Source organism: Lagopus muta, chromosome 1, assembly GCF_023343835.1.
Source record: "Lagopus muta isolate bLagMut1 chromosome 1, bLagMut1 primary, whole genome shotgun sequence".
NCBI lineage: Eukaryota > Metazoa > Chordata > Aves > Galliformes > Phasianidae > Lagopus > Lagopus muta.
Window position 1 is genome coordinate 78624630 of NC_064433.1, and position 27226 is coordinate 78651855.

The window sequence follows — 27226 nt, forward strand, 5'->3', positions numbered from 1 at the left end:
TAGAAAGACTTAAGACTTAATTACCATGATATTTAGCCTATCTAAGTGGAACTCCTTGCCTCCTTGGTCATCTAACTTCAACATTCACCATCCCTATATAAAATAATAGACTCGGAAGACTGGAAGAGACCCACGTAGAAATGATCTGGGCATTCTCCTATATCAAAATAAAAATGAGCTGCCCCTACATCTTTATCAACATATCTCATGTAATATTGTCTTACAAAGATTTCACTAGTGCAGGCAGTCAGAACCTCTGTAAACACTCTTGTGAAATGTTTTCTTACCATTGATATGTTTTCTTACTGTTGATAAAGACTTTCTTACATCTGGTCTGAATCATTCTTACTGCAACTTAAGCTCATTTTTTGTGATCCTATTAACCATGATCCCGAAAGCAATATGTTTAAGACTACGTATTTAAGGCTTGTTGAAGATCTTGTCTATCTTTGCTCTTCCTTCCATTGGACTAAACCTCAGTTCTTATAAGCTTTGCTCCTTAGTCTTATTTCTGAGATCTCTCGTTAGACTTGGTCACACTGTGGCCTTTTTTTATCACTCTTTCAAAATGTAGACTCAAATCTCGTTCCGCTTGTCCAGCAGCTCAGAATTAGAGACAGGTTCTGCACCAGAGGGTGGTGGGTATGAAACAAGCTGCCCAGGGCAGTGGGCACGTCCCCGAGCTGTTGGAGTTGAAGGAGCATTTGGATACTGCTCTCAGACATAGGGTCTGTGTTTTGCTGGTGCTCTGTGGAGCCAGGAGTTGGACTCAATGATCCTTGTGGGTCCCTTCTAAGTTGGGGTGTGCTATGAGTCTATATTGAATAAATGGTTTTAAGGCTGATAGGCCACTGCCTGTCGTAAACCATTTAAGCCAGTCTGCAGCTCTGTGCCTATCTGTTCAAACCAGACAGTGCACTCTGTGTCCCTCCAGAGTCTGCCTCTACTTTAAACTGGTGCAGTGGAATGCTGTCCTTCCAGTAGGAGAGTCGTAGGGCACAGCACCCAAAGAAATAGGACTCTAATCAAGCATTGTCTTTGCCACGGGAGACTTTGAGGGTGAGATTGGTTACAGCAGTTGGTGATGTAACCAACGTACGCTGAGCCAAGTGTTCATAGACCTTTGCAGTTCTGCCAGTGGCAAACTCCATTTCTCACCCTCAGACCTCTGCAGCCAGCTCTTCTGTTCTGTAGGCTCAGCATCCCCTAGCCAGAGTTTGTGTCACCTGCTCAACTCAGTGCTGGAGGAAAGGCTCTCTGTGTGCCCTGGGCCCAGGGGTACCTGCTGTGGAGCGGCGCTGTGCTGCGGGCAGTCAGTCCTTGTGTCTGCCGGTACAGCTGCTGCGAGCACGTTGAGCGGCACGTGGGGCTCATAAAGGCAAATGGGAGAATACGGCTGTGGGACGCAGCGTACCACATGAAAGGATCTCTTTGCTTAGTCATCTTTAACGAGGCAGCATGAGAGGGCAGCCTAACCCCAGCACAGTTGTGCTGCAGTCTTTTGCTAGCCCTAGAGGGCAGAGTTAAATTTATGGAGTGGGGTTAGTATATGCTGTAAATGTTTCTCCATTAAATGTGTTTCTCATTTTAAATATAAATATTAAAATCTTACTTGTGTTTAAATATAAATACGTTTGACATTCATGAAAAGGGTACCAGGCAGTGCTCTTTAAATCTTAAATTTGTTCGGTTTCTGAGGGTGAGTTAATCCCTTCTTAGAAGATACTTATCTGAAAACTTGCCCTGGCATAAATATGTTTTCTTTCTGATTTAGTGTTAGCTCTTTAATTGCTAATTTTAAGAATTAAGCGTGATGAAATCGCATTTGTACCAGATGAATTTGATGTATTGCATTAAGAGATCGAGATAAATACATTTTAACGGCATCTGCACCACGCTTGTGGAGAAGTAATTGCTTAAGAGGCAATAAACAAAGAAAAGGTTGTAGTATGTAGAGGTTGTAAGGTTTCCTTTTTAATTTTTTTTCCTATCTTAATAACATTAACACTTAAATCGACCCAATTAGGTTTTAAAATATATGTTTTAGCTAGTAAAATCTGGCTCTTCTGGGTCCCCTGCTTTTTGCTGCCGAATAACTGGCTGTAGACAGGTTGTTGCTACGCCAAGATTAGCAGGCCAGCATATCACTTCAGAGCTTTGAAGTTGCAAAGTATTAATGAGAGAAATAAAAAATCCTAGACAGATGCAAGAGTTGCAGTAGTTGGGAACTTGTGTCAGCCTAAGAATTTCTTTTGTCTCCGAGGCTGAGGCAAGCTTTTCATTTTTGTTTTTTCTTCCTCCCTTTTTGATCCCTGTTGGGAGGATCTTCATGTTTGAAATTTCCAAATACCTAATTTGTGTGTTTAACTCAAGTCTGTGTTTACTTAATACTGCTCTTTCTTCCTTCTGACTTTCACGTTTGCTTTTCCTCTGCCAACTTTGAACTTGCTGCAGCTCAGGAGAATGAGAGCTAAATGAACCGCCGCAGATAAAACTGTAACGAGAAGAGCAACGTCTGTGAATGATCCTTTGCTGTTTCCTGAGTCGTTCCAGCCTCGTTAATCAGTGCTCGCACTGAGGCGGCTGTGCGGTGTGTTATGTCGCCGGCACAGCAGCTTCTCCGTCCCTTTCCCCCACCCCCTGCGTGCCAACACAGTGGGGAAAACTAGAGAGGGAAGCCATCAATCTTGCCTGTCGTTCGTGTCAGCAGTGATTCTCCTCTCAACTTCCTGTTCTTGCCGTCCTGCCCACCACCTGTGTTTAGAATTAGCTCCGATGCTGTGGGCTGCGCTTGGCTCTTCACCTGTTCTGCCCCGACGGCATGGCTATCAAAATAAAGCAGGGGGCTAAATGCTATAGCATGTGAATGGACACCATTCACAGCAGGGTGGGTTGCAGAGGGATTTCTGCTGCAGCTGTTGTTGTATTACAGCTATTGTAATGCTGCCATTGTCTTCTGTGGTAGTGAAGTTTATAGGCCTGAAATCTCTTGCTGCTTCTTCAGTCCGAAGGTGAGCATGTGAGCAAAACTTTTTCTTTAAATTACACTAAATGGAAAATATTTGTTAAATACGTTACATAGCTGCAGAGGTGTATCTCCCAACAGTCAGCTTCTTGGGTTAGAATTATGAATATAGACTAAAGAAATCAATTACTTAGAAGCTTTGTCCTTACCTTCAGTTACCTAGGGGATACAATTAGCAGAAGATTCTTGAAGAGTTGATTTGTATCTCTCTATATCTGGCCAGTGGGAGGTCTTGAAAATGTCCATCTCCCCCCTCACTGAGTACCAGTAGACTGAAAAGCTGAGTTGTACTGCCTCCATTGTTCTAGGTTGGAATCAATGTCATAATCTTGTGGTCTGTTGCATTCCCCTATCCTGAATGAAAAGGAAAAAGCAGTCCTATCAGCAGCTTTCTCCTATCTCCTTGAATGGATGCTAGCTTTTTCAGTTTTTAAAAATAAGCAAAAGATGAAAGTAGCATGAGCTTTCCTTATCGTTTAGCTGTATACTCATCTGATGTCATTTCAAGTGTGTGATGGCAATATTTATGTGGAGTTATAAAGAAGCGGGTCTTAATCTCTATGAATGCTTTTACTTGATTTTATTGCATAACTCCTTTGAGAAACAGATGAACTGTGTTATGACTGCTTTTACAACATATGTGAGAAGCAATTATCTGTTGACCATGCCTGATAGGTGTACCTAACTTCAATCCAGCTCTCTTTGAATTCCTCAAGCTAAATGTGACAGGCATAACAAGGATGCTAAGAACTGGCTCACCAAAATTTTGTTGATCTGCTTGAATATTTTCACTATCACTGTCAGCACTTTCAGAGGCTTGAATTGTTTTCTTCTTTTGAGTGGGTGCAGTTTGAAGCTTCCCAATCACTAGTTCCCTCACTAAATTGCCAGATTTTGTGTCCGTGCTTTGCCTTCTGGTATGATGACAGTTCATATTTGCCTGGGTCCTATCCTGAGCAATTAAAATAATAATAATAATAAATTCTTCCTGGTGCAGAATCTACAAAAAAAAAATTAATAAAATTAGCAACTTCCTGTAATTTTAAAAGAGACAGAGGTGGCTTCTTATACTAATAAACAAAAGAAGAATTGCCCTTTTAAGCATTGCAGATGTGGTGCTGAGCTCATGGAAAGAGCCCTTTATTGTTATGATCAGTGACAGAATGAAATGTTTGCAGTGATGAGCTCTTCTATTGCTTTCCACTGAATTTTTAGTTTGGTAAAAACAGTTTTAGATTGTGGTTACTTGTATATTTCCATAACTTCTAAGCTCTTTTCAGAGTCTGTAATGTTTAATTCAAAAGAAAAACGTTTCCACAGATTCTTTTAAAAAGACTACAGAGTATTTAAGTGCAAAATTTTGTTTGTAAATGTTTCATGTGGACAGTACAACTTTTAAAAAGATATTCTGTAATGGTCATATTGTCATGGTATCAAATACACATATATCTGAATAACACGTATTTGGATTGTACAGATGTCTAAATTAGAGGCTATTAACGAAGTAAATTTGAGTCAGCTGAAAGTCATGGAATGAAATAGAGAAACTTTTTGTCAAATTTCTTCTACAGCTGCAAATAGTTTAAGAAGCATATGACATCCTGCTCTGGAGGTTGCAAAAAGCTTTTAAACACAATTGGAAAAGCAACGTGTGCAGCTAGTAGCATCCAAAGCACCGCATGGCTGTGCTGGGAGGTTGTGCTGCTGGGCTGCTTGAAGAGTTTGGAAGTGTCTCTGTGGGCTCATCAAGAGAGGCCTGTCTCTGCTTTCTGAGGTGTGCAGCTCAGCCTGGAGAAGGAAAGGGGGATTTACTAGAATTGTAGAAGGGATTTTGCTGAGCTCTCTCGTTCTTTGTCTGATACATGCAGGGAATGAGGGTGTATTTGACGGCCAAAGTGAGGCCTTGACTCCTGACTGCAGCGTGGCCTACTGAGAAAAGCTGAGCTTTGGCCCAAGACAGCAGGACTGGAGTTTGAAGCAACTGTCTTTTCCAGTATGGCCTTTTGCTTTCAAAGTAGATGTGAGGATTTGCGTCAGGACAGGAACACAACACTTAGTCCTGGTAGTTCAGAAGCATTTCCATGTTGTCAGTTTTCCAATAAGAGGAGCAGCAGTGTTGATTCCCTAGTGAAGAGGTAAGAGAACATGTGCACTTTAACAAGTTTTAGACCAAACTTAATTTAGAAATGCTGCTAGAAAAGTCACCGTGGAGTTTTGGAGTTGCCGTGCAGAAGTCTTACGGAGAGAAAACAAGTAATACATGTTAAAACACTTGTTGGATACCATGCTTTTGACAGGAGCGTGGGTTTACATAAAGCATTAATGGTGTAGGTGCACACACCATGCAGAGTTAAACACAGGACCAGCAGGCTCACACTGTGCTCACTGCAGATATCTGAATGAGTGAGTGCCTATGGGCTGAAACTTCATGTCTTGTGACTTTCGCTCTGCCCCTTTGGGAAGTCTTCACTCCTTTTGTTTTCATCCCTTTCCAGCTTCAGTGCACGCAGCTCCCATCTCCTGACATAGCAGCTCTGCTGAAGCACATTCCAGTGCTATGATTTCATGGTACCAGGCAGCCCTCCCCTGCCACGCTGCTCTGCTGCCTGCTGCTTCTCATGGGGTGAACAAACAGCGAATGTAAACTCTCTCCAAAGGAGCAATGTTCTCTGTATATTTTTAGAGTTGGAAATTCAAGATTCATTTAAGGGTGGGTATTTTTGTATTTTTTAATATAGACTTCTGCTAACGCAATTTGCTGAACATCTCATGTTTTATGTTGTTGAAGAGAATCAAAGGAGTTAAAGATGAAAGACTTCTAGTCAACTGGTCTCTCAGCTGGGAGCCAGTGTGGATTTGTTCTTTGTACTGATTTGCTAGTATAGCCTCGCTCAGTTTTTATTATTGGATTTACTTGTTTCTGTAAGTTCCATACTTTAAGAAATTGCTGAACTTTGACTTGCTATAATGCTGCTACTGTTTGATTCTCATGCTTGACTGATTATTTATTGCCCGTACACTGAACAAACCTTTTATAAGTAGTTGTTTACCATTTGAACACAGAGGCACCATTAAAGATGCTGTGCTTGCATTCACAGGTAGACTGTTTCCTGGGTAGACAGAAAACTTTGTTCTCTGTTTATTTTAAATTGCGTCCATTTTACATTGTGCATGGACGTTTTCTTTCCGACTTGTAATGTGTCAGCATATATTAACTTATAGTTGTACCCATCTTTAATTAGCTCATTGTCACCCTTCAAGAATTTTGGGTTAAGGCAGAGCTTGAACTTGCAAGGTATACTGAGACACCAATGTTTAGATTTTGTTAGTGAAAAATGATTTTGGACTGTCTGTTAAAATGTCTCTATTGCATTTGTACCATCTATTTGAGAATATTGTACTCCCCTCAGGGGACAGTTTTACCAATACAACTGATACGTTCAGAGTGACTTAATCTACAAAGTGGGCAGTGATCTGAGAAGATCCTGACCGTGTTTTGGGCACTGAGACTACAAGAGTTCAGAGACTAAAAGGCTTTGGGCTTGAGGAGGCTCATGGGTAGAGCTGTCCTCCACAGTTTTAAAGTGCCAGTTGTGTTTGAGTCAAGGCCCTGATAAGCAAACCTGTGTGAAGTGCACCGTGATCCCAGCTTTCTGGTACAGCAGACACTTACCCCGAGGGGTAGAGTTGTTTGTGCTCTGGAGCAGCATGAGCTTCAGAGCACCAAGGGAAATGAAGCAATAACAGGAGGACATCTCACTTGATACTGTCTTTGTCTATGCTACAGTCAAAAGATGTGCACGTTTCTGCACCATCTTTTAACACAGTCATCTAAATGTACTTTATTTGGTGCATGTCCACAGTAGGTTTCTACAATGTCACAAAGTTTCTTCAGTATTCTAACAGTGCAGCTTGGAATCACTGTCTGTAAAGTCACTGCGTTCAAAGCAGTAGTAGCCTCCTAACTCACTGCCTCCCTACTGTCTTGATGTGCTGTGCTGTCTGGGCAGCAGGGCATGGGAAAGAATGAGCAGGAGGAGAAAATACTCTGAGAACTTGGGAGGTGCAAAACTATGTGGAGAAGAGAATGAGAGGGGCTGTAGGCAGCTGTAGCTTGTGTAGAATAGTGTGATTAAACAGGCATATAAATCTGGAAAGCTGGAAAGCAAGCAGCACTGTGGATAGAAAGGAAGGAGGGAGGGAGCATCAGAGTTTGAGCTGAATGAAGAGAGATAGGAACATGAGAATAGGAAATGTGCTCTGAGAAACAGCTAGTTGTTCCGGGATCCCTGTGGGTCCAGAACACTATCTCAATAATCATCTATTCATATCTTGTTTTCTTTTCAGAGCTCTATCCTCTTGGTGAAGAACTGGAATATGGGAAGCAAAAGACAAATGTTATGCCTATTAAATACCTGTTGCATTGCTTCACAACTGCTCTATGTCCTTAACATCACAGCTCTGAACCCTAGTGAATCTTGAGTTTCTACTAAGTTTCATTTCATTTATGCATGTTGGACTTCTTTCTTGCTCTAGGTGAGCATCTGGCCTCACTTGGCCAACAGCAAGTTACCTGCAGTCCTTGGGCCAGGTTGTATCTTCAGCCAGTGGTGATAAATGTGCTGCTATGGTTCCTAGGTAAACAAGAAGTGTAAGGATTGCATATCTTATAATGTGGAGAAAAGGATATGGTGGTCAAAGACCGCATCACAAGAACCGGGAGTTAGAATTGCTGTTGGAGGAAGTGGTGTGATTTTTCACTGCACTGACTGCCTGACAGCTACAAGACTAGAGGTCCTCCAAGAGTACCTAGAAACTAACTCAAAAATGCACCTAGAAGTCAAGCTGTTATTTGGGATGGTGTGGGAAGGTTATTGCCTGGATTTAAACGTGTGGGCACTTATGAGAGAAATTAGCATGACTGCCAGCCCAAACTTCCTCTTACCTGTCAGCACAAACACTAATACACTGGATAAGAAAACTGTCTGGATTTGAAAAATTGTCTTACTTTTAAAGCAGGGAGAAATTTTCAGCAAATTCTGAAGGAAATTGACCAGGCTTTTCTGAACTATAAATCATGTTTTAAGTTCTACTTTGAAACACTTTCTCAGTCATTTTTCTGTCTGTCTGAGTCAAAAAGAATTAAGGGAATGCAGTCAATTTGGAGTTCTGCTTGTAATAGTTAAAAATACTGATACTTGTCCTTGACTCTTACTGCCATTTTATGTGGTTTCATAGTTGAATTACTACTTTTTTTTTTTTTTTTTCTTTTCACTCCCCCTAAGCCCCCCCCAGCCCATACATTTATAACAGATTCACAGGATTGGGAACAGATTATATCAATAAATAAATGATCTATTTTTTTAATAGATGTTTCTTATAAAATTAATCGGGAAAGAAATGATGCAGCCAGAAATACAATGAAATTGATGTTCCCATTGCACACCTGAGTCTGACAGTTTGTATTGTACAGCTTTGTAACTGGGACTGCCTGTTGAGTTTGCTGAGACCCTCATGTATAAGTTGAACAGTCTTGCATACTCTCCTAACTTGGCACGTTGCAAGCATTTTCTTATAAAACATTGCTGAATTACTTTCTGAATATGGTGCAATTCTTTGGAAAGGTCAGGAGGTAATTGATCATACAGTGACAGCTTAGGGCTCTGAGAAATGGTCAGATGGAGTGCAAAGATGCAGGAAAACAAACTTTCCAAGATGGTAACTGTCACTTAGCCAAGCAATACTTTTTTTTTTTTTTTTTTTTTAAAGCTTTTTAATCTCTGTTCACAACCTCAGCTTCTTAATCTTTTTTTATTATTATTATTATTATTATTTTTTCTCCTGTGAACTCCCTTCAGATGTTCATTTTGTTACTGGTACTATGTATTAGTGTACTGGTACTGGTGTATTCATGTGATCTTGAGCTGTGGTAATGTTCCTCTACAGAACCCTTTTGAAACTCACCTGCTGCCAAGATGGTTAGTTTCAAGACTTTGATGGTCTTGACTTCTAGGTCAAGAAGTAGTTTTCTTTCAAGAACCACTCCGAATGTTCTTTGTAGCTAGCATAAGGCTGCAGTGTTCATGGGAGTTAAGATGGCAATCAACTTGGATATTATATATGTTTATAATAAAAATGTTCTCTTTGTTATGATCTTAAGTATCAGTGTCAGAGTGGACAATGTATTAAGAAGAAACACAAAGCAAAAAAATTGAAAAAAAGATGAATATACCACTTGGTTTCTGAAAACTGGTATTCACTTATCTTGTTTATAGCTGTGTTTGTTTGCATATATAGTCAGATTTCTTAAAACCATGCTTGTTGTCCATCTCTGGGGTAAGATAGAGTATTTCGACTGACTTTTTGCACTTACTTTTAGGCATCCCTAGATAGGGCTTTCTAGTACATTGGGAAGCAGAAAGGAGGGACAAGTGTAAGTAAGGCTTTATTAATGAGTTAAAATATAAAAGAGCCTTTAAATATGTATATATATTTATGCTTCTGTTAATGTTACCACTGCTTTCTAACAGAATGTGGTAATGGATCGGATTTTCTCTGGTATCCAGCCGACTGGGACGCCTCATCTTGGTAACTACCTTGGAGCTATTCAGAACTGGGTGAATCTGCAGGAAAAGTACAGCTCAGTGTTATACAGCATTATGGACCTGCACTCTCTCACCATGCCCAAGGAGCCAGCTGTCCTTCGGCAAAACGTGCTGGACACCACTGCTGCCATCCTTGCCTGTGGGATTGACCCAAGGAAGTGCTTCCTGTTCCGACAATCACTGGTTAGTGCTTGTTATGTTAAAATTGTTTCTGATTAAGTGGCTTTCCAGATATGTTAATGAATGAACATAGCATTATTACCAAATTCATTTTTCTTGTCTGTGTTTGTGGTCCTAGAAAATGTTAGCTGAAACTATGATCAGGAAGTCTATTTGGAGAGAAGTATGTTTTAAATTTCTTAGACAAAGTAGGATGCTTGTGCATGTGTGATGGATACCAGGTGCCCACCACAGTGTTCTCTCATTCCTCTTCTTTAACAGGACTCCCAGCTGCTGCTACACAGCACTGAGTTTTCTCCTTCCTTAAATCTGCTCGCACACACAGTTTCACTTATGGTTTAGCTTTGGATGTTTTGCTCAAGTTCCTTTTGGAGCAACTGGAGCTGTCTCTGATCTGATGTGGGGCAGCTACAGGGCTCTGCTCACAGAGGCCATCTCTGCAGCCCCACTGACACCAAAACCTTGCCGTGTAAAACCGATACGACATGTTATGAATAACACACTGAAAAGACCTGTTAAGCATTAATTTAGCTCCATAGGTTTCACTTTGGTCACAAAAGGTTAATGCTTAAATGCATAAATGTAGTCTGTACAACCATAAGGGCAAGTAAAACACATTTTTGTTTTTGTACTGGCATTTACCACTTAATCTGCTAGCAGCACAATATCTACTATGAGTGATTGGCATGGGATGCTTTGTGTCAGTTCCACGTCATGAACTGTAGGAAGTTGAGTCTTCTCTGGGATTTTTTCCCCCTCTTTTGATGTAACCTCCTTTTCATACACATCTTTTTTTCAACTTGATCTAGGTAATTCCTGGTGAAATACTTGCTTCTTCATCTAATCACCCCATGGAGTACTGAACTTACCTTCTTACTTGATACATGTCAGCCTGATCTATCACGTGCTGCATTTTCCCGAAACATAACTTAATTTCTTGCCCTGTTAACTTTCTGTAAACTGGCAAACTTCTGCAGTTTCCCACAGAGGCAGATGAGTCATAGCTTCTGCTGTTCTGAAGACATCTTTAAACAGACATTCAATTTGCAGCAGTACTGCAAAGGTGATGTATGCAGGGTCTGAATTTTGTCAATGAGAGATGAAACCCAGCCATTCCATTTCTCCTTTGAACATGGTTCTTTACCAACAGTTTTCTATTGTTAAACTGCCAATGATGATCATGACTCCATCTCCTTGATGCATTTTGAACTGATGAAGACAGATTCACTCCCTGCTTTGCCTTTTCCTTTGTATTGGAAAATAAATCCCAGTACATTAACACAGAATTCCAATAGAGATATGATTAATTCAACCTTTGTTCAAATCTGTTTGTCACTTTAATTTAAAAATTTGAGTTTTAACTGGGCTTGACTAATCTGTCTTAATCCCATCCACTTTGATGCTGACATTAACTAGAATTTCAGTATGAGTTACAAGCCAGTAAATAGTACAGTAAAAACCAGTCTGGATTGTTTTTTCTTGTTCTTTTTTTTTTTTTAAAGCAGCTGAACGATTCCTTTAGTTATTGAATTAACTGATCAGTAACTAAACACACAGCTGAGTACTCTTCAATGTGAAGGTGAGAAGAGAGATGATTTGCAGATTGTGGTTAGAGAGGAATGGAAAAAGGTTTATAAAACTGAAGGTGGTACGGAGAAAATAGATAAGGAAAAACCTTTTTATCCACTGAAGCATATAAACTAACATATCAAACTGAAGTTATAAATACAATAATGAACAGGTGTCAAAATAAGCGAACACTTAATCAATTCAGCACAAGCATAAAAGTATTGCATTTCTTGAAGCCCATAATTGGGCTGTGGGACTTCTAGGCACAGGATACAGTGCAACCTGAAATGTATTCAGGAAAGGACAGAATGAATTAACTTGAAAAATCTGTTGGGCTCTGTTACGTACCTGAGGTGTCACTTCTGTAGAAAGTGCCACCAAAGTTGATTCTATCTTATGTGTTGGCTGGTCTTTTTTAAATGTACTACCGTTTGTCCAGATATGTTTTTTCTTGTTATGTAATGCTTTAGATTAAATATTTGCTTTCTATGGTTTGATGTTTTGAACCATGTTGTTACTAGTACAAGTGTATCAGTACAGCTTTCAGAAGTGGCTGATTTTTGGAGATTTTTGTAAGCTTTTTGTCATACTGCAAACAGCAGGACTATGCCAGTTGTTTATGAATCCAGACCATTCTGTTAGGTTCAGGCTGCAGTGAAGTTGCCTTCCCAAAAACAACTCTTGAAGTTGTATGTGGGGGTCAGGTATACACAGAGATGCACTTTGGCCTGTTACAATTGCATTAACAGGACCAGACATGGCTCTGGAAGCAATTAAAAGGAATATCTGCATGTAGCTGCTGATGCGAGGAAAGGAGACAGGAACATTGCTGATGTGATAATTGCATTAGCACGATAAAGAAATAGTAAGTTATGGAATAACATAATACTAAAATGATTATTCTGCTGCATAAAGTGGTGAGATAGGTTGTAGCTATTGCTAATTAAGAGTTCATTGCTTGACTTTTTGACTGGTAATTATTACAAAAGAAAAGAGGAAAGATTATCTCTTTTTCAGCAACTGTAGCAGTCCCTTAAGATGGCCTAAAAAAGACCCGATTTTGTTTGCAAGCATTTGGCCTAGGTACAAAACCAAAATAACCAAAACTGGCTGAATATTGTCATGGCTGTGTTCTCAGAGCAAAAAAAAATAAAAATGAAATCCTTCTGCAAATAGAGAGCTGCTTAACATGTTTGGTGATTGGCAGTGTGGCTTTCTGTTTTATCAGTTCAATTCAGTATCAGAAAGAGTTCTCAGTAGATTAGCATGCCACAGTTCTTGCTGTATTTTCTGTTCTGTCTTGAAAATTGCACTTCTGTAGATCACGAAGTGCTACCACAGTTATTTCTGATTAAAACTTGAGTTCATTTTTCAATAAGCCCCATGCAATTATGTGATTATGAAATGCATACTTGGTTTTAATCACTGAAGCAAGCTACAAGTAATGACTGGAAGCGCCCTTTTTTGTTAGCAGTAAGAGCAGAATGAAAATCTTGCACTGCAAAAATATGGCAGTAAGGGCAAGCTCCTATTAAGAGAATTGATCATACAGTTACTATTGCAAATTATCCTGCATCCTTTAATGTTCTTTGGATCAAACTGGACAGGAATGGTCTAGAGCTGCTGAAGAGAGTTTTTTGTTTTAGCTTATTCTTTCTGTTCTTTTTCTTGCTTCTTGTGTTGCTTCCCAGGAATATGTTTGCCATATGTGGAAAAAAATATTGATTATCTTGCTTCTCCAAAAGCTTGTGCATTTGGTAGGGGTTGCACTGTCAGTAGCCTTTTATTTACAGCATAGTTTATGCAGATCAAATCTCTAATCCGGAGCTATCTGAAATACCTCTAAGGTTTTCCCATATTTTATCATAATTTCCAATCCAAGCAGGAAGAAAAAGGCTGAACAATATTAAACACAAATTGACTATTGGGGAAAAAAAGCATAAGGAGAAGAGAGAGCTCTCAGTTTTACAGCAGATCTGAAAGGTACTGCAATGGTGAGGTTACAGGTTACTTGTGAGACCCAGAACTGATTTCTGTAATGTCCATGCTTTGCGAGTAAGTAAGAGGAACGATCAGCTGATTTTTATATGACTTTGAAGGCATATGGCATCTGTTCTTGTTTGTCATGTATACAGCTCATTATCTCCAAGTGAAAATTAGCTATGTATGCTTCAGGATTTTTTAAATTACTGTTTTTCATGACACACATAAACAGAAACTAAATGGCTGTCTGAATATTTGTCTGTATATACGGATGTATCTGTTCCCTAAATGCCTCCTACGCTTCATACTAATTTGATCTCCATCTTTTGGAAGCAGTGGCTAGAATGAGCAGATGATGAGAACTTGAAAGTATTTAGAAACTATAAAGATGATGGTGAATATTTAGGACAGTGTTTGGAGCTGTGCTATCTGTGAAAAGTTATAAGCAAGCACATCTAGTTAAAGTGTCTAAGAAAACACAATTATGACATATGTTGAACACTAGAATGGCCTCCCAGTGAGCAAAGTATCTTCATTACTCATGTTGTTCATTTGGTTTTTTTTTTTAATTGCATTTTCCTAGGTGGGAAAACAAGTCATGAAAGAGAGACAATTTCTGTAAAAATTAAATTGCATATTTCAAAATTATAAATTTTGATTTGGACCACAGCTGCCAGATATATGAAAGCCTCTTTCCTCTTGAAGAAAACAATGTCAGGATACATATTGAGTAGCTGCCTTTGCCTACCAGGCATGAAAGAGGAGTAACAGAATAATGACTTATGCAACAAATCCCAAGAATACTATAAAAAAGAAGAAATTTATTCCTTAAACTGTACCATAACTGATAAAAGCTGTAACAGTCTTCTTTCATAAAACATAGAATGTTTTAATAAAAACAAAAAGCGTAGTGAGGGGAAGAAAAAAAGAAGACAGTAAGCAATCTGCACACATGGTAAGCTTGTATGGTATTACCCCATTTACTCTGATTTCTGGTGGATACCATACACATTGAAGTTCTTACCCATAACCATCTTGTGTCTCATCTGCTTCGCAGTCAAAACAATTTTAGAAACTGCTGTTGCTTTAATGTGGTCTCGGACTATTCTTCCTGTCCACCTACCTATCCTCATCAACACATGCTAAATATCCCAAGGGAAGCTAAAATTCCATCCGACTTGATTGAGCAGGCAGAAGTTGATATGCTGTCCTAGTGCTTCTCTGAGAAGTCCTGTGAGTTTCTGTACAACATAACATTCAATTTCAGGGCGGAAAATTGCAGTTATCAGCCTTTTGGATGGGATGACTTATTTTTCTAGTGTAGCAAACTGAGTATTCTTGCAATGTGAAGGCAAATTGAAATAGTAACTCTGGGAGGTGGGAATTTGCCAATTCGTCTTAGCCTGAACTCCAAAAGTCAAAATGTGGCAGTTTAAATGTGTGTGCTAACTGTTGCACTGCTATGATTTTCCAGAAACATCCATCTGCTTTGTATTGTGGGCAGAGTTTGAATGGATTCAGGATACTTCTTGTCCAATTTTCAGTGAGGCTTAAAAGCTTCCATTGCATCACAGCTTATAAATTCATTAAAGTCCATTTAGTTTAGTATAATCCATTAAAAACTTCCTGTCATAAGAGGATGTATGTAACTGATCTAGAGAGTTATTCTGCTTCTCTAATTCCTCCGTTTTCTCCTCTAAAGACTGGGCTAGACATAACCAGAGCACAGTGGGAAGAAATCATAGTTCAGTTAAATTCTTTTTTTTTTTTTCTTCTTTTTTCCAAATCTTCTTCCACCTCTCTTCTGTCTTAGTTTACCTTATTTATTTCATGGAATCATGGAATTGCTCAGATTGGAAAAGACCTTAAAGATCAAGTCTACCCACAACCTGACCATACTACCCTAACAATCTTCTGCTAAATCATGTCCCTGAACACCACATCCAAATAGTTTTTAGCCACGTTGCTCAGGAGTCTATTCCAGTGCTTAACCAGCCTTTCTGTAAACTAGTGTTTCCTGATATCCAACCTAAACTTACTCTGGTGCAACTTAAGGCCATTTCCCCTTGTCCTGTCACCAGTGAGACCAGCCCTGCTCTTGCTGTAAGTACCTTTCAGATATTGAAGAGAGCAGCCTCAGCCTCCTTTTTCTCAGGCTGAACATTCCTAGTTCCTTCAGTCGCTTCTCATAGGACATATTGTCCAAGCCCTTCACAAGCCTTCTTGCCCTTCTTTGGACCTGCTCCAGCACCTCCATGTCCTTTCTGTACTGAGGTGCCTAAAAATGAACACAGTACTCAACGTGAGGCCTCACCAGTGCTGAGTACAGCACAGGATGACTTCCCTAGTCCTGCTCACCACTCCATTCCTGATACAAGCCAGGCTGCCATTGGCCTTCTTGGCCACCTGGGCACACTACTGGCTCGTATTCAGCTGACTGTCCATCAGTACATCAAGGTCCCTTTCCATCTGGCAGCTTTCCAGCCACTGCTCCCCAAGCCTGTAGGGTTGCCTGGGGTTGTTGTGACAAAAAGGCAGAACCTGACACTTGGCTCTATTGAAACTCATGCAGTTTACCTTGGCCCATTGATGTAGTCTATCCAGATCCCTAATGTAGCTGTTTGTACATTCCTGTCTCCACCAATTTTATAGACACACCAAACTGATTGCTCAGACAGTATTGTTGGTTCAACTAAGATGTTTCTAAAAACAAATTCACTTGGTAATGAACAAAGTGAGGAAAAAGGTTTTCTGGGCCAAGTAATTGTTTTCTGATTTTATAATTGACTCCAGTGGGGATATTCTTTGTCAAATATTTGGGACAGAAGAACCAGATCTTACTTATATCAATTTTAACTAAATATAAATGTTATTAAATTGATTGAAAGTAACAATGAGAGCTGTGACAACTAATTGATTTACCAATAAAACTGATCACCCCTCCCTCACAGTTTAGTATATTGCTTAGCTTATGTCCTTGAAGACATATGTTGCTTTTGTAACTGTGAATTTATTCTACCCTACAATTATTTCTTTGAACAGGAATTTGGGATGCCATATTTTTTATCGTCTAAGTTTCTTAGTGGGTGCTTCAGTTGCTGTGTGCCTTTGATTCAAGAGCAGCCTAATTTGTCTTTTTCATGGCTCCATTATGCTCCTTAACTGTGCAGTATAAATGTGCATTACCAAGTATCTTGAACATACTGCTCTCAGTGTTAGGCATTAATAAAATCTTATCTCTTCTTCTTGAAAAACAAATGTGGGGAGCGTTTCCTTATAAAAGACCTCTTTAATTTTTTGGGAGCACTAACTGGTATGTCATGGAGTGATAAAAATTCTTAAAAATATTTCCTTTCTTTTGAAGTTTAGGTCATGTTCTGTCCTCTGTCCACACTTCTTTTAGTATACAGATATCCAGATTACCTCCCCAGACCTATTTGTTTGTCTTCTGCACTGTCAAAAAGAGATCTTTGAAGCTCTGTGCAAATTTCAAATATAGCTTTTAGTGAAGTTACACTGTTGCAATGTAACAGATATGCAGCAACTTTGAAGTCCCTTTCAAGAAGGGCATAGGTTGAAACAGTGTATTCAAAATGAAACAAGGAATCTCTCTTTGCAGGAAGGCACTTAAGCTTCTGACACGCCACTTTCTGATGCCCACACTCAGCAATGGATAAAAGCTAAGCAGGAACTGGCAGGCTGCAGCAACCCACTTGGACCTTCTCCAGAATTAGGTGAAAATGGAACAGTCCTTCTTACCTATTCTGCTGAGCATCCTCATTTGTACCTCATTTACGAACACTCAGTGGTGGGTAGCCAAGGAAGAGTCACAGTCCAGCCATTTAGGAGACTGTGCTGGTAATATCACCTGGGCCTGGATAGAAATTAAATGATCACATGGAATGCAGAGTGTTTACCAACTACTAGAGTTTTTCCAAGGAACAGAGGAAAAATAGCAAATATCAGTCTATAAAGCCAAGAAACTATCAAGAAGCAACAGGAAACTGAGGCAAGTACAGTGCCCAATAGGATTACCTTATGAGCTTTTCTTCACTCCCAAATCACCACACTCCTAAGCAAAACTACCAGACAAGAGCATAAGATGGAAAAAAACACAAACATATAAATCAGCTCAGATTGATGAACAGTAGATTTTATTCTTTTACGCAATGAAGACTACATTATTGAATTGAAATGTGTCACTTGATTGCCAGCTAAGCTTTGCTGTACTGATCCAAAACTGGAAAATAAAATAGAGATGGTTTTGGCATTAATAGTGAAATGTCTACTGCAACCAGCTAAAAACTGCAACTCTGCTGTTAATGACAGCTCAGCAACAAAACAGAAAGCATCCAGAAAAGGCAATTTATTTGTAAGAGTTGGTAGTGCTAGTAATTAGACTATATCTAGCATTTGAACAACACAATCACACTCTACTTTGATGAAAGAGAGCCTTTGAAGACAACTTTCTGATGCGGGTGGTGGAAGAACCAATGAGGGGAGGGGTGTTGCTAGACCTTATTCTCACTAATAAAGAAAGGGCTTGTCAGGAAAGTAAAGGTCTGGGGCAGCTTGGGTTGTAGTGACCATGACGTGGTGGAGTTCAAGATCTTGAGTGGAAGAAACAAGCAAAAAGTAGGATTGCTACCCTGGACTTTAGGAGAGCCAACTTTGATCTCTTCTGGGACCTACTTGGAGCTATCCCGTGGGCTAGGGTGTTAGAAGGTAAGGGGGCCTGTGAGAGCTGGTCGGCATTTAAACAACTCTTCTTCCAAGCTCAGGACCAGTGTGTCCCTGTGAGCAAGAAATCAGGAAAAGGTGGCAGGAGACCTGTGTGGATGAGCAAGGAGCTTGTGCACAAACTCAAAGGAAAGAAGAAGGTCCATAAAATGTGGAAAAAGGGTCTGACCATTTGGGAAGAATATAGAAATGTTGTCAGGGCCTGCAGGGATGCAACGAGGAAGGCTAAGGCCTGCCTGAAATTGAATCTGGCGAAGGTGATAAAGAATAATAAAAAAGGCTTTTTAAAGTATGTTAACAGTAAAAGGAAGACTAGGGAGAATGTGGCTCCCCTGCTAAGTGAGGGGGGTGTTCTGGTAACGGGGTGCTGAGAAGGCGGAGATACTGAATGCCTTCTTTGCTTCTGTCTTCAGTGAAAAAGCTCTCCCTCAGGAATCCCAGACCTCAGAGGTTAGTGAGAGGGTCTGGGGAATGAAGTCAGGGAAGAGGTGGCCCGAGAGCGCCTAGGCAACACCAGTGTTCATAAATCCATGAGACCCGATAGGATGCATCTACAGGTGCTGAGGGAGCTGGCAGAGGCGATTGCTGAACTGCTCTTTGTCATCTTTGAGAGGTCATGGAGAATGGGGGAGGTGCCTGAAGACTGGAGGTTAGCCAGTGTCACTCCGGTCTTCAAAAAGGGCAAGAAGGAAGACCCAAGTAATTACAGGCCAGTCAGCCTCACCTCTGTCCCTGGAAAGGTGATGGAACAGCTTGTGCTGAATGCCATCTCCAGACAACTGGAAGAAAAGGAGGTTATCAGGAGTAGTCAGCATGGGTTCAACCAGGGTGGGTGAGGTCGTAGTAGCCTTCTGGTAGCCTTCTACGATATTGTGACTGTGGCTGGGTGGATGGGGGGAGAGCAGTGGATGTAGTCTACCTTGATTTCAGCAAGGCATTTGATATTGTCTCCCATGACATCCTTATCACAAAGCTGAGGAAGTGTGGGATAGATGAGTGGACAGTGAGGTGGGTTGAGAATTGGCTGACTGGCAGAGGGTCATCGTTGGCGGTGCACAGTCCGGTTGGAGACCTGTAACTAGTGGTGTTCCTCTAGTTGTTGCTGGGTTTGGTCTTGTTCAACATCTTCATCAGTGACCTTGATGAGGGGATAGTGGCCACCCTCAGCAAGTTTGCTGATGATACAAAGTTGGGAGGATTGGCTGAAGGCTGTGCTGCCATTCAGCAAGACCTGGACAGGCTGGAGAGCTGCGCAGTAAGAAACCATATGAGGTTTAACAAAAGCAAGTGTAGTCTTGCATCTGGGGAGGAATAATTGCAAGCACTGGTATGGGTTGGGGGATGGCCTGCTGGAGAGGAGCCTTGCGGAGAGGGACCTGGGTGTCCTGGTGGACGACAGGCTGGCCATGAGCCAGCAGTGTGCCCTTGTGGCCAAGAGGGCCAATGGCATCCTGGAATGCATTAAAAAGAGCGTGGCCAGCAGGTCAAAGGAGGTGATCCTCCCCCTCTACTCTGCCCTGGTAAGGCCTCATCTGGAGTACTGCGTCCAGTTCTGGGCTCCCCAGTACAAAAAAGACAGGGATCTCTTGGAAAGAGTCCAGCAGAGGGCCACAAAGATGGAGAAGGACCTGGAGCATCTCCCCTATGAGGAAAGGCTGAGTGAACTGGGTCTGTTCAGCCTTGAGAAAAGAAGACTGAGAGGGGACCTGATCCAGGTCTGTAAATATCTAAGGTGTGGGGGGCAGAATGGCGAGGCCGGACTCTTTTCAGTGGTGAGTGGAGACAGGACAAGGGGAAACGGCTGGAAACTGCAGCATAGGAAGTTCCGCACAAATTTGCGCAAGAACTTCTTTACAGTGAGGTGACGGAGCACTGGAACAGGCTGCCCAGGGAGGTGGTGGAGTCTCCTTCTCTGGAGATGTTCAAGACCTGCCTGGATGCCTACCTGTGTAACCTGGTGTAGGGAACCTGCTTTGGCAGGGGGGTTGGATTCAATGATCTCTGGTGGTCCCTTCCAACCCTTACGATTCTGTGATTCTGTGAAAAAGCCTTCCTCTAGAAATAGAAGGCTGCTCATGCAAAAACCCAGCCTACATCCCATCGAAACATTATGTTGTCTACTGCCATCCTACCAACATCCACTTCTGACATCATGGGCAACGCCAGAAAATGGAAGGCATTGATTTCAAGGCAGCCCACGTAACAGCTACCCTTGCCTGCATTTTTGCGTGGCTCAGATTGGTAGATAGAAAGGCAGGACAATGGAAAAACAGTCCAAACATTTATTTTTTAAACTGCTCTACTCTGTCTACTCAGGGCCAGTTGAGGATGCAGATGGTCTTCTAACACCAACACTCCGCTTGAATCTTTTCTGCCGGAGGAGATAGTCCTTCTTGAAGTAAGGATTATAGTAGCAGAGTAACTGCAAAACACAAAGGGGAAGAGTTTGTTACCACAGTTTCAAGACTGGGAAAACAAAGGTATAATAACTAATAATTAGAATTTCAAGAGACTGAGAGAGAGGACTCTCAGGGGCAGTTCAGACAGGAATACATGGGTATGAAACATCATGGTATGGCTAAGAACATAGGTCTCTCCAAAATTAATGCCTCCTATTTATTTCCAGGGAAACTACAACAGCTACTAAGTGCACAATAGTGTTTTTTGATACAGCAAGTTCTCAGCTACAAAACACTCGTCAACTCTCAGCACCCTTCTGAACCATCCACCACCTCACTGTGCTCACATCCACTCTTTGGTCTCCATAAATGTTCAGCAGTCGTCAACGAACATCTATGGGTGTCATTTCTTTCCACATGGAAGAATTCAGTTCCACCTCTGACGTCGTTGGCCAACATAAATCAGGAAGCATTACATTCAGAGCAGCCCTGGTAACAACCAGCCTTGCTTGCATTTTTGCCATTTGCGAGCCACAGAGGAATGTAGGATTTTCAGAAATATAAGTACCCAAATATCACCAGCTGTCAGCCACCTCACTTTGGACTGACTGGCCACCAATTCCACTGTCCCGAGAGCTATTTCACAGGTAGAGGAACTGCGTACCTTGCAAGGACTAGAAATTGCTGCTCCCTCTGCTAGGAATCCAGCACACGAGACAGAGCTTGGCGAATCCCCTTCCGTAATATAGAAGCCATGGTGGTGAAGGTGGCGAACAAAACTTTTCATGCTGTCAATGTCAAAGATTTTGAGACGTCCTGTCCTGGCCAGGACTTCCATCCTGAAGAACGGTTCCTCTATCACTATAAAGTCACCATCATCGCCCCACCAAATGGACTGGAAGTGATTGCTTTCAGTAATTTTCCAGAGGTTTTTCAGAAAGTTGCAGGATGACAGGTCTTGGGCTTTGGCGGAGCACTTCTCAGAAAGATCATGATGTCGTCTTTTGGCAGACGGTTCCCCACAAGAAAGTGGGGAAATCTTTTCTTTTTGGGTAGGTCCTATGGCAGCATCCCGAGCCGTTCTTTTACGACGGACTGGACGGGAAGCAGAAGCCGCAACTGCCAAGTTGGTGTTTGGCGCAGAAACACCTGATGTTTCCTGTGAAGGTGTCTCCATTTGAGTTATTAATTTTTCACCTTGACAGAAATTCCTGTCCAGAAAAGTTTCCACAGCCAACAGTCCTGCCTCCAGCAGGAGGAAGCGCAGTGGCACCTACACTGTGGGGAGTGGGACCTCCACAAACGTCACCACAATGACTTCTTGTTGCATCACAGTGACATCACAGAGCAGAGAACATTTGCTGGCAAAATGGGGCAGTGAGATACACGTTAATTAAGGAAATATGAGCCAAGATATTTATGCTACCCAAGCCAACAGATAAAAAAATACTTGTATTATCCCTGAGGAGCATTATTTTAAATAATGACTTCGCTGGCTGTATGCATGTGTATGTATACACACATATAACAGTTGTAATAGTTACCCTTTGCTTGCATTTCTGAAAAAACAACAATTAAAAACTAAAAAATAAAGAAAGAGGAAAAAAACCTGACTATGCAGAATGAGGTTTGTTTGGCCACAAGGAGAATGTTAGTCATTTTTTCTGGGAAAAAAATGACATGGGAGGAAATGTTCTTCAGTAGACCTGCAGCTGGCTGAAGATTGGAGAGTCTGGCAATGTATAGTGATCACTTTTTTGGAGTGGCACAGGCAGTATTTATATCCTTCAGGATTTCGTGCTGGGCGCAGTTCTGGATCAATGTATTCGTTTGTGTTCATTTGTGATGTGGAGAACGTATTGAACAGTGGCATCACTAGAAAAGACACAGTGGTCTAGAAAATCCATATCTCTCGGGAAAGGGACAGCCCAAGTTTGTTGGCTGTGCTAAGCTCTTTTGAATAGCCAAGTGTTGTGGCAAGGGAAAGGGATACCAAAAGAACTAATAGAACAACATTGGTTAGGCTCATTAGTGGTGGAATGAAACGTAAAGCATTTAGTTAAAAGTAGTGTAAACCTTCTTTATGCATTATTTAGCTGAGTCAGCTCAATAAAGGCTTACAGTTCTCTGAAATCATTCACACATCATAGGTATTGTTCAAAAAAGCCAGAAATGTATCATCATAATATCAGGAAGGATATTGAGAACAAGACAAAGGTGTCGTTTTGTCACTACACAGAACTTCAATGTGTTTGCTTCTGGAATACTGAGTAGAGGTTTAGAGTGTACTCCTCGAGAAGCATGCGGTGAATGTGAGGTGATACAAAGAAGGAATTTAGTGCAGCAGAGAGATAGAGCAGCTTCCGTGCTCCCGTTATTCCGTGGAGCAGACTTGCTTCACACAGTGCCTGCTTTGCATTCTGCACGTTTAGCAAAACCTACAGGGCAGGGTTTGTGGAAATGTATAGAATGCTTCGGTTTGAAGAGAAGAAGTCTGATGCTGTGGAGCAGGCAGTATCACATGGTTCAAAATGTGATTATATACATTTATAGGAAGTATGGATACTAGGAGGACTGAGCCAGGTATAATAGCTTCTGATATTTCCAGCTATTATGGATGCTGGTGGACTGTGAAGGGAAGGCTCTTCAGGAAATTGTGGTCTCATGTTACTCTAAAGCACAACTGTTGCTGTGCTCTGCTGTGATCCAGTACGGTATTTTTTATATTCCTGTGTTTCCATTGCTTTATCAAGTCCTTCACTCAGAATTTTAAATTGAATTAGGGGTAGCAGGAGGCTGAGTTTGTCCAAAACAGTTGTTTGTTGTAATTGTAATGCAGTGCTATTACTTAGTGCCAGAAAGGAAGGGTTAGCTGGGGCTTTAATTTATTTGTATCGTATTCATATTCACTTCTTCCAGTTTCTTGGTATACAGAGTTATCCAAATCAAACTGGTGTGGTTCTGTTGCTCGAATAACCACATTTAAACTGATGCACAGTAACTGACCAAACACACCAATTGCCAGTCCCTTTTGCCAAGTAAAACACGGCAGCTTAAACCATGATTTAGCCTGACAAATGATTTGTTGTTTAAGCCTAATACCTCTTGATTCACAGACTGACACACATTCAGTTACTGCAGTTTGGGTGATGAATGTTAGCCCATTAGGCTTCAGTACTGAATTTTTTTCCAGCTGAAATCTTTTCCTTTCTGAGCACTCTTTTGTGTTTTCTCCCCTTTTTATTAGTCTTTTTCTTCACAGTAATCAGCACGCTTCTAGCCTTGCTTAGGAAAGGACTGTGTTGTGTTTAAAGATTAGAAGTGAGTATAACTTGCTTGAACACAGAACTGCAGATTTGACTGAACAAATGTTGTTTAGATCACTTGGTGTTTTGGTAACTGGTGTAATGTCAAAGCCACTAAAGCAATGAAATACACATGCAGTTTTGGCTGTGGAAGCAACAACTGCCAGAGAGGGATCAATGGCAGCATAGTTTTTAAAGGGAGTCCTTGTCAACACAAGTGCAACAGAGCACCATCTCCTCTCTATCCGTGACTAGAAGAAAGGAATCAGAAACCACTTTGAACCAGATGGTGATTCCTCCTAAGAGAAATGGAGGTCTGAGGTTAGTATTTCCAATTCGGCACAGTTTACTTCTTTGTGAAATACACATTTGGTGCATCTTGATGCACTTTATCTTGTACACAGAAAATAGCAAGTCTTATATGCATGGGGAATTTTATATTAAAAAAATCACTGAGCTTTTGTCTTGATGTCAGATAGCTTTATGCAGAGCATTGGCAACCAAAATAGTCTAATGACTTATAGCCAGGAAATGACTAAATATAAAATGTGACAACAAAGGAATTGCCATTAATAATGCTAATTTTTACTTGTTAGCAAACACTTCTTACTGCCTTCCATCTGGAGCAAGCATGATGATTTGAACATTTTTAGGCTGTTAGCATGCTCTTAAACATCCAAACCTGCCAATATTGAAAGGAGGGAATAGAGTATGTAAGCAAAGGAGCAGCATATAGGCCACCTTGTTCTTTTGATGATTATGTCATATATAGCTAATTAGCAATAGAACAAAAGGGGGAAAAGTAAATTAAAAAACAGAGTATACCTCAGCAATGCTTGCCTGTTTCACTAACTTTGAAATGAATAGTGGAAAAGCTAAATAGTACATCAAAATTGTTTCATGGCATATTTCTTGTCTTGCCCTGTAAGAAGCCTTCCTCATGTCAGGAAGAGGGGAACATCTCTCTAATGGGATTCAGAAACAATTAAATCATTTGTTGTGACGTTTTCTCCTGAGTGAATATTAAATGAAGAGTTATACAGGATTTTTTGTTATACAGGATTACGTTAGGTAATCTTCTTCTCTCATCTTTTCATCAAAGAATTATAGAATGGCCTAGATTGAAAAGGACCTCAAAGATTATCTAGTTTCAACACCCCTGCAATGGGCAGGGTCACCAACAAGGGTGGTTTTAAAACCACCCTTGCAGAAAGTGGAGGCCTGAGGCCTGATCCTTTACCATTCACTTTCAGATGAGCATTCATTCTGGTAGGACTGCAGAACTGCCAAGCCAATCTCTGTCATATCTGAAAAGTCATGGCTGTCAGGTGAAGTCCTTCGTGACTGGAAAAAGGGAAACATCACTCCCATTCTCAAAAAAAGGAGATAGGGAAACTACCTGGGAAACTAGAAGCTCTTGAGTAACGTGGGGAACTACAGGCACATGTCTATACCTGGGAAGACCATGGAGATGGTCTTTGATGATTTGGAAGATAAGTTAAAGCACTTACAAAACAAGGAGATGATCTGTGACAGCCAGCACACCAAGGGCAGATAGTGCTTCACCGACTTCAGGGCTTTCTATGACAGCATTGGTGGACAAGGGAAGGGCAACTGAAGTTGTCTAACTGTATTTCTGCAAAACCTTTGATATGTTCCCCTGGATTTGAAAGCTGGACTGTTTGTGGATAAAGAATTGGATGTTGCAGCCACTGGATTGTGACCAGTGGTTCTGTGTCCAAGTGGAGGCAGGTGAGTGATAGGTAGGTTCCATCTGGCTATCAATACTCTCCAACATCTTCATCAGTGACACAGTGGGATGGAGTACACTCTCAGTAGGTTTGCTGATGACACCAAGCTGACACAGTAGAAGGAAGAAGGCAGTTGACCCAGTATCACAGAATCACAGAATCACAAGGTTGGAAATGACCTGCAAGATCATCTAGTCCAACCACCCTCCCATTCCTATCAGTGCCACAAGCACTAAACCATCTCTCGTAGCTCCTCATCCAGGCGCCTCTTGAACACTGTCAGGGATGGCGACTCCACCACCTCCCTGGGCGGGCCATTCCAGTGCCTGACCACCCTGTGAGAGAAAAAGTTTCTCCTAATATCCAACCTAAACCTCCTCTGGTATAACTTCTTGCCATTTCCTCGGGTCCTACTATTTGCCTGGGAGAAGAGGCCAGACCCTTTTGCACCACAGCCTCCCTTCAGGAAGCTGTGCAGTGCAATGAGGTCTCCCCTGAGCCTCCTCTTCTCCAGACTGGACAATCCCAGCTCCCTCAGCCGCTCCTCATAAGACTTGTTGCTCCAGACCCTTCACCAGTTTCGTTGCCCTTCTCTGGACACGTTCCAGGGCCTCGATGTCTTTCTTGTAGTGAGGGCCCAAAACTGAACACAGAACTCGAGGTGCGGCCTCAGCAGTGCCGAGTAGAGGGGAATGATCACCTCCCTGCTCCTGCTGGCCACACAGTAGAAGGAAGGGATGCCATCCAGAGGGACCTCAACAAGCTTGAAAAGTGGGCCCACATGAACCTACTGAGATTCAACAAGGCCAAGTACAAGATGTCGCTCTTGGGCCAGGGCAATCCCAGATATGTGTACAGACTGAGAGCAAAACACATGGAGAGCAGCCCTGTGGAAAGGACTTGTGGGTCCTGGCAGAACAAAAGCTTGTCGTGAGCTAGCAGTGTGTACTTGCATCCTGGAAGGTCAACTATATCCTGGGCTGCTTGAAAAGAGGGACGCCAGCAGGGAGAGGAAGGTGATTGTCCCCCTGTCCTCTGCCCTTGGGAGGCCTTGCGTGCAGTACACTGCATCCAGACCTGGAGCTTCCAGCACGAGAAAGATGTGGATCTGTTGGAGTGGGTCCAGAGAAGGCCCACGGAGATGATCTGGAGCACCTGTCCTGTGAGGAAAGGCTGTTGGAGATGGGTTTGTTAAGCTTGCAGAAGAGAAGGCTCTGGGGAGGCCTCACTGCAGCCTTCCAGTACTTGAGGGCTTCTTGTTTGTGTGTTTGCTTGTTTTTTTCAACCGGGTCTGATAGTAACAGGAGAAATGGAATAGCTTTATACTAAAAGAGAGGAGAATTTGGTTAGGTATTAGGAAGAAACTCTTTACCCAGGTGGCAGTGAGGCACTGGCACAGGCTGCCCACGGAAGCTATGAATGCCTCATCCCTGGAGCTGTTCAAAGCCATGTTGACTGTGGCCCTGGGCAGCCTGATCTAGTGAGTGGCAACCTTTCCGTGGCAGGAGGGTTGGATCTACATGTTATACTTGCTTATCTGATATTATAATTTCAGACATTCTGAAGTATAACATAGTTCAGTTAGAGACTTGGAGGTCTGACTTTAAATGGGGCTTCTGGGTCCATCGTTGGAGGGCACTACTGAGACTAGCCAGGACAAATAAAGGAA

The 27226-nt window shown here is 41.6% G+C and overlaps 2 protein-coding genes across 6 annotated transcripts in view; one reads left to right on the plus strand and one right to left on the minus strand.

Annotated features, from left to right (window-relative positions):
* The window catches only part of WARS2 (tryptophanyl tRNA synthetase 2, mitochondrial), a 48382-nt gene that overhangs the window by 12345 nt on the left and 8811 nt on the right, over window positions 1-27226 (plus strand). Inside the window, exons 2-4 of one of the 5 annotated variants that reach the window (XM_048956709.1) lie at window positions 5521-5735; window positions 7562-7663; window positions 9556-9813. In XM_048956709.1, coding sequence (XP_048812666.1) covers window positions 9565-9813 — 249 coding nt within the window. In that variant the 5' untranslated portion in view covers window positions 5521-5735; window positions 7562-7663; window positions 9556-9564. Of the gene's footprint in view, window positions 1-2871; window positions 3012-5520; window positions 5736-7444; window positions 7664-9555; window positions 9814-27226 lie in introns of those variants that run through there. The other 4 variants (XM_048956719.1, XM_048956698.1, XM_048956713.1 and 1 more) reach the window with 4 other exon arrangements.
* Window positions 16985-26000, minus strand: LOC125698427 (heat shock transcription factor, Y-linked-like). The gene is made up of 2 exons (XM_048956732.1): window positions 21166-26000; window positions 16985-20524 (listed from the first exon to the last, which is right to left on the minus strand). Exons 1-2 carry the CDS (start codon window positions 21676-21678, stop codon window positions 20411-20413), a joined length of 627 nt encoding a protein of 208 aa, XP_048812689.1. The 5' UTR covers window positions 21679-26000; the 3' UTR covers window positions 16985-20410.

Coding starts and splice junctions, on each gene's coding strand:
- LOC125698427 (XM_048956732.1), bottom strand. CDS start 21,678: ATGGAGACACCTTCACAGGAAACATCAGGTGTTTCTGCGCCAAACACC. Junction 20,525..21,165: donor CAATTTCTAGTCCTTGCAAG/GTACGCAGTTCC, acceptor TGTGTTTTGCAG/TTACTCTGCTACTATAATCC.